Source organism: Egretta garzetta, unplaced genomic scaffold, assembly GCF_000687185.1.
Source record: "Egretta garzetta isolate BGI_Z169 unplaced genomic scaffold, ASM68718v1 scaffold360, whole genome shotgun sequence".
In the NCBI taxonomy this organism is placed as follows: Eukaryota; Metazoa; Chordata; class Aves; order Pelecaniformes; family Ardeidae; genus Egretta; species Egretta garzetta.
The window spans coordinates 621,061-628,177 of record NW_009258261.1 but is presented as its reverse complement, the minus strand read 5'-3'; the positions used below and the strand labels follow the sequence as shown (position 1 = coordinate 628,177).

At 54.5% G+C, this 7,117-nt stretch overlaps 1 protein-coding gene across 1 annotated transcript; it reads left to right on the top strand.

Moving 5' to 3' along the window:
* On the top strand, window positions 1-6,544 carry CEP68 (centrosomal protein 68). The gene is made up of 6 exons (XM_009639725.2): window positions 1-483; window positions 1,077-2,534; window positions 3,787-3,885; window positions 4,122-4,218; window positions 5,074-5,229; window positions 6,247-6,544. Exons 1-6 carry the CDS (start codon window positions 40-42, stop codon window positions 6,276-6,278), a joined length of 2,286 nt encoding a protein of 761 aa, XP_009638020.2. The 5' UTR covers window positions 1-39; the 3' UTR covers window positions 6,279-6,544.
* Window positions 6,545-7,117: the final 573 nt, after the last annotated feature.

The window sequence follows — 7,117 nt, the reverse complement described above, 5'->3', positions numbered from 1 at the left end:
TGGCGAGGAGATGAAGGGGGATGGCGAGTTGCCGCTACCATGTGTTGTGTATTTCAGAGAGCCCGAGGCTCGGCATCGTCTTGTGGAAGTCCTGTCCCAATGGCTGTGGATGTGGGAAAATCATTTTCTGAAGCCTCACTGAGCGGGAAGGCCGAGGGCAATGGTAGGTGGGACTCTGCAGAGGTGGAGACGGATTACCCGGAGCTAGCGGACAGGCTGCGCCGGCTTTTGGGGGCAGAGGAAGCCAAGCCCTGCCCGCGTGGGACGGAGAGTGTGGCAATGAGCGGATGCAGTCGCTTGGCCACTGGTGTTACCCGGGGAGGCTCGAGCTACCGCCAAGAAGTATCTTCAGCATCTGCATCCAGATTTCCCAGAGGAAGAGCAAGCCTCTCAGAGACAGAGACGTTAATTTGTCGAGCTGCCGCCGGCAGTGATGTGCCTCGCCATGGCAGCCACCGGTTCCTCTCCCCAGAAGAGCAGCAGGTGAGAGGGTTGTACATACAGGTGTTGCTGCATCACTGGGAGGTTCCAGGCGAGGTGGGGACTTGTTTGTCTGGGATATCCTAGCAAGGGCTTTCCACCTCCTCCAGCCAGAGTGTGCCCACCCAAGCCCCAGGCTAAGCCGTGTGGTGGGGAAGGGCTTGGGCTCCAACACCTGAGCTGTGGCCTCCATTCCCAATTGCCGCTGCAGAGCTGGAAAGTTGCTCGGGATTGGGCTCCTTAAATAAGAGCCTCTTGCTGCCAAATGACTTGTGCAGCTTCCCAAGCCCTCGGGATGCCTTTCCTTAAAAACAAGCCCCACTCCGGGCTCCAGGCAGCTGCATGCCGTCCTGCAGACAGAACAGAGTTCCCCTCCCAGCCTCTCCTCATGGCGGGGGCAGGGGCTGCCTCCCGCCCTGCAGACAGAACAGAGTCCCCCCCCCAGCCTCTCCTCACGGCGGGTCCAGGGCTGGGCTTTTATCTCCATGTCCTGCCACAAAGGAGCCTTTTGTTTGGATGCTGTGCTTCATTTTATGCATCCCTCTCTCTCCCTTTCCCTCTCTCTCCCTTTCCTTCTTCCCCACGTCCTCGAGCAGGTGAAGGCATCAGGCTGTTGGGAGCTGGCGTCCAGCCCTCCCAGCCAGTGCAGCTCTGCAGGGGAGAGCATCCTTGCTGGTGGCTGCCATGATGCCCATGCCGGCCAGCGGAGCCGAAGACTGGGAGCTCAATCCCCTTTTTCCTCCACCCCGGAGCTCCTGCGACCCCGCACCCCTCCCAGCCCCGAGAGCGCCCTGCGGAGCCACTCCGCATCCAGCCTCTCCACTCTGTCTTCAGAAGAAAATGTCCTCTCCGAAGAGCTGTCCCGAAGCTTGCTGGCTGGTGGGGACGTACCCACTCCTGCGGTCACTGCCGCTCGGGACCTGCGCTGCCGGTGGGGTGCGGTGGAAGGCAGGGTGCCACAGGCGTGCAAGCCCTTCAGTCCTCTGCTTGATGACCGCACCACCATGGAGCACATCAGAGAGATGTCGTCCTACCAAGCTGATTACTGGGCGTGTGCCATACCAGATTCATTACCTCCGTCTCCGGACCGTCGCTCGCCCCACTGGAACCCCAATAAAGAGTATGAGGACTTGCTGGATTATGCTTATCCACTGAAGCCAAGATACAAGCTGGGAAAGATGCCAGAGCCTTTCCTCCATGACTCAGGAATAGGTTTGGACAGCTTTTCTGTTTCCCCTGAGGGCACGTCGAGGTCCACCAGCATCTACGGCCGAGGTGGGCAGGCTCGGGGAAGCGGAGAAAATGGACGTCGGAGGTTCATGGCCTCAGCAGAGAGGTTCTCCACCCCAGGGCCTGGAAAAAGAGGCGGCTCAGGAGCTGGCTCGTGCTATGAACCTTTACCCATTGCAAAAGCATCCTTTGCGAAGAGTGCTTCCTTTCGTCCTTCTAGAGGTTTTCCTAAGGATGTAACGACGGAGTCAGCTGGACTGGGTTCATTTGGCCGCCCTGCTGTGGATGGGAGAAGCTGGGGTACCAGAGGGAGCCCCTTTCCAAACTACAAAGGGCAGGTGAAGAGCGTGAATAGGTTTTTACCTACAACGCGAGTGCTCCCCCTGAGGAAAGGGTGGGAGGGTGATGAAGAATTTCTCTCCCTGCCTCCGAGACTGCGGGAGCTGGAAAGGCTGGCTCAGTTTTTGTCCGATCTTTCCTTAACTATAAGGACGCCTGGGCACGACCACCATAACCTTCCATGTCACAGCGATGGCAGGCAGCCTCTTCCGTCCAAGTTTCGACGAAGTTTTGGAGAAGCATGTGGCAGGGATGAAAGAGGGAATATTGAGGATTATGCTGGGCTGTGGCACCCCTGCAGCTCTCAGAAGCCCAGATGGGAAAACACTGAATCATGTGGCCAGATCCATAGGGATCCTCTGCAGGGGCTTCATCTACCAACTGGTCTCAGGGACACATTGGATGGGGCGTACCTAAATGAACCACGGGTCAAGGGGCGTCCGAAGAAGAGCCAGCAGAGCGAGTCCCTTGCCCAGTGTGTTAAGGTAGGCTGAGACCAGAAATAAACTTTATAATGGGAAGATCTTGTATAAAATGTGCCTGTATTTATGGCGCAATTAATTAAGGCTTTCCCCTTCTGCATGATGTTTGGTGCCTGGCAGCTGGTAGTAATTTATGCAGGGAGGCTCACCGGAGCAGATAATTTCTTCTGATGGAGCAAGAGCCCGCCTCGCTTTTCCTGGGGCTCAGTTCTGCCTGCCCCATCGCTCTGGCTATGCAATGTGGCGTGGCCAGCCTTGCCCTTGAGCCCAGGCTCACTCATCTTCTCAGACTGCGTCCTGCGTAAGGGTGTAATAAGGCCAGGCAGAACTGGTGGGGTTTCTCTGAAGAGTTTCCTGATTATTTTGTGATTTTTTTATTTTTTGAGTGAGTGATGCCTCATAGCCATCCTGCCACCAGTGCTGTGCTCACCGGCCAGCGGGGATTGCTCCCTGCCTTCCCCTCCATCTTCCTCCCTACCCCAGCCCCAGGCTGAATTTGGAAGTGATGCTGGGCTGTTTGCAAGAGAGTAATTATCATGCACATAGCTGCAAGCACCATTGCACCTCATTCCCCCTCTTGTAAGGGAATGACTCCTGATGTGAACAGGTCAGCATTAGGGTGTATCTGTTGCCCCAAATTACGGTGCCAGGGAGAAGCAGCTCAGTGTTTTAGCAAAACCCCGACTCCCGAGGAGCAGGAGCAGGGCTGGAGTCTGGTTTCGGTGAGAGCAGAGGCCCCTGGGTTTCATGCAGCATCTCACAAAAATAATCCCTTACCGAGACGCTTTAAAAATAAATGAAAGCACTTAATTGAACGAGACAAACCCTTGGGGCAAAGCAACTGCAAATTAATTGTGCGGCTCTGGTGTGGAGGAGGGAGGCTCTTTGGCTGGGAGGTGGTGGAGGCAAACCCCGTCCTTCAGCCTGGGTGCTGCTGGCTTCCAACACCTCTCCATGGCAGTAATTTCATGGTGACCCTCAATTCCTGCCACACAGTGGGTTTGGGGTGTGTTTAGGGGTTTAATTTGCTTTTTGCCTTTTTTTTTCTTTTTCTCTTTTTTCTGTCAACCCTTGGCCTCCCAAGCTTAGGGATATTTGTGTGCTGAGAGGAGGCGGACGCCGCTGGCCCCGCAGCAGGAGAGCAGGAGGGAGCAGGTGCTTTCTGAAACACCACCAGCTCTCCTATCGCTGTCCCTGCCGTATCTTTGTTGCAGAAATAGATAAGTAACCCCTTCTGTTATGCTTTGTTAAGTAGATGTTTTGCTGCCAGCTGGAAGAGCTAATTCGTTGGCTGTACCACATCGCGGACATCACCGACAGCTGGGGCGTGAAGGCATCACTGCACCGCTGCCTGGTAGGTAACGCCGATGGCTTTTCTTCCCCCTCTTCAGTGCTGCGGGCAGCCAGCAGCACGAGGCAAGACGCTGCTGGCATGTGCAGGTGGGTGATGAGGGGTGCATCAGGTGTGCAAAGCTGAATTTGGGAACACTGGGAACCTGCTCAAGGGAAACTGCTCCCCAGGCAACCTGCTACAGGTGCGTCTCTTCTGAAAAACCCTTCTAAGCAGCGCGCCTCCTCTTCCCTTCCCAGGAGTTCAGGAAAGATGTGGCCGACCACCGGAGCCTGACGGAGAGCGTGCTGGAGAGGGGAGAAGCTCTCCTCGACTGCATGGCATCGAATTCACCAGGTGAGGGGCAGCGCTTGAGCAGGGCTGGTTGTGGACGCAGCTGGTGATGCTGGGCGTAGCGTCTGCCCCCCAGAATCCCTGGCCCCACATGTGCTGCCATTCAGCAGCTGTCTGGGAATGGGAAAGGGGCTTACACCTCCGTTGCTGCCCAGAGGCTTGGAGGGGAGGTGACTTGGAGGTTTGGAGCAATTATTCCCATGTGCTTTTAGCTGTACCGTGCCTTGACCCTTGCCTTGTGCCGTGCCTTCTGTCACGGGTGACAGGTCTGTGTCTGCCTCTTGTGGGTCCCTTCTTAGGTTTTTATCTTAATGGCAGCATGACCAGCTCCTGCTGGGCTGTGGGATGCTGCTGGCCTGCAGCTGGGAGGAGGCGCTTTTGTCCAGCACAGAAGGAAGTGATTTTGACACCCTGCTCGCACTCAGTGTGTCCTGAGGCGGGTGTTGGCAGCCGGTTTGGGGAGATAGCCCAGCCGGGCCGGTGGCGTGGCACGTGTGGGGCAGTTGCTCTGGTGATGTGGTGCGTCCTGCATGAGGGATGGCGAAGGCGCAGGCTGTGTCTGCAGTCGCCGAAGGGGCTTTAGTGGCTGAGTGCTGCATTATGGACGGGCGTTCTTACACAGTCCCAAAGGTTTCCTTTGGGAGCCCCTATTTCTGTATCTTCACGCTTAACCTGGAGCCTCCTAGGTCACTTCCTACCCCTTCCAAACTCTGCATCATAGCTTGGATGGGATGAAGATCAGCTTATTGATTTCTAACACTCGATTTCCTTCAAAAGTCTGTCCGGGCGAGTGGAACTCTCTTACAGACATTGTATTGTCATGTTACTGCCACTTCCGTCGCATGTTTTGTTTTCCAGCTCTGAAAGACACGCTGGGCTTGATTGCAAAACGGTCAGAAGAGCTAGAAACCCACGCGGAGCACTTGTACGAGTCGGCTCTAGCTGCTGCGGGTCCCACGCGGGGCGAGGAGGGGATGGAGGACAAGGGGGGTGCAGCAGACGGCTGCTCAGTGGGTAAGCAGGGGGGCAAGCCAGCCTTTCTGCGGCGGGGGGAGAGGGAGGGAAGCGCAGGAAAATAAAACACTTAAATTAGCAAACACTATATATCAGGCTTTATTATTATTTCTTTTACTCTGATGTTTGGAAAGCCTAAAAGGAGAAGAAAGCAAGGGCGATCTCAAAATGGATGCCCCATCGTCTTCAAATGTGTGTTGGGGAAGAGCAGCGCGTGGGTGAACCAGCTGATGAAACCCAAGAGGGTGATGAGAGCGATGGCAGCTCCTCAGAGGGAGCTGGGGGGCCGGCAGGCAGGGCGGAGGGCACGTCAGCAGTCTGGCACGGGCAGCTGCTCTACCGAAATCACTTGGGAAGATGGGAAAGGGGTATTTGGTTGGTTGGGGGGGGGGCGTGGAGTTGGGTGATTTTTTTCCCCCTCGAAGAATAATTCTGCTTGCTCGGTCATGGTGGGAAAGGGAAGAAAGTGAAGTCAGGTGTAAAATACAGGCTAGAAAACGTGTTTGCTGATTTCTTGAACATCTTCCTTCAACTGAAACATCAGAGACAAAAGTGTTTCAGGAGGGCATGGCAGGAGTGTTAGCGTGGAGGGGTGTTTTTTTTTCTGTCTGAAACCATCACGGGTGATCGTGAGGCGCTGGGTCCAGAGATGCGGGGAGGCTCTTAGCAGCTTCTGCGCACCCAGAGGTAGGAATTCAGGAACTGCAGCTTAACCCTGCCCTCCCCACCCCCCCACCCCGTTAGCTCAGACTGCTGATTTCCCCATGGGCCCACTCCACGCCTTGAAATTTGGAATTGCAAAGGGGAAAAAATTATTTCCAGCACTTTAGAGGAGAGTAACGGTATCTTTAAGGTGGGGGTTTTGTGTGTGTGTGTTTTGTGGTTTTTTTTTTTTTTAAATTTCTAAACAACGTTAACTATAGCCTATACTCTGCTGAGCACGTGTGGAGGTGATGTAAGTGTAGATGGGGGATGGCAGCCAAAGGCTGGTACCAAACTGAATCCATTTCATTTCAGATGCTGCCTCTGTCAGGCCTGGGCTTTGCTAGCCTGGCTGGGGATGGCTGAGAGGAGACACAGCAAGCACCAAACCGCCTCTTGCAGCGATGCCAAATACGTACGACGCCGGCATTCGGAGGTAGCCAGCCTGGGCTGATTTCAGTTTGGTTTTTGGTTTGGTTTTTTTACTGTGACTGGCGAAAGGCAAGCTGTACAGCAGTTACCTGGCTCCTGGGGTGGCTGGTTAATAGTGCCAGCTATGTTGGGGAGTTTTGAGAGTGAGGAATGTACAGCTGGCCTTTTTTTTTTTTTTTGGTTGGTTATTTTTAATGTAGCTTTCCTTTTTTTAATCAAAGTGGCTTTTTGCATGTGTTAGCAAAATGTCAGGAACACACTGGTTTTTAACTGAGTAACCCGTAAGTAAGTGTGCTGTGCAACTCACGCCTAAGTAAAGCCGTGTGATTTTAATAGCCATGGTCTCATGTTTTGTTTATGCACTTCAAAAATAGGTGCTAGAAGCCAAGAAATAGCAACTCCTCCTGGTTCTGGGGAGCGAACTGAGCGCTTGTTTATAATTACCAGTCCCTGCTCAGGCAGAGCCCATTTAACTTTCGGTTTTTCTTATGCATAAACACGGCGAGCAATGCCCTATATGCATCTCAATAAAATGAGCTGGTCAGGGAAGAGCCGGGCTCTGTGTAACGCACCGGTCCCCGCCAGGTGCCGTGGCCGTGTCCGTGCTGTGGGGGCTTCCTGGGGTGAGGAGCTGTGCCCTGCCACTGCTCAGAGAACAGCCACGAGGGGGTCCCAAACCCTTGCTGCAGCAGAAAAGGGCGCCTCTGCAGCAGCCTAAGGAGGTAAGCGGCCAAGGAAAAGGGAAGAAGAAAAA

Excerpts from the sequence above, each read along its gene's own strand:
- CEP68 (XM_009639725.2), top strand. The coding sequence starts at position 40 with ATGTGTTGTGTATTTCAGAGAGCCCGAGGCTCGGCATCGTCTTGTGGA. Across the intron at positions 484-1,076 it reads TCTCCCCAGAAGAGCAGCAG|GTGAAGGCATCAGGCTGTTG; the intron begins GTGAGAGGGTTG and ends GTCCTCGAGCAG. Across the intron at positions 4,219-5,073 it reads CATGGCATCGAATTCACCAG|CTCTGAAAGACACGCTGGGC; the intron begins GTGAGGGGCAGC and ends TTTGTTTTCCAG.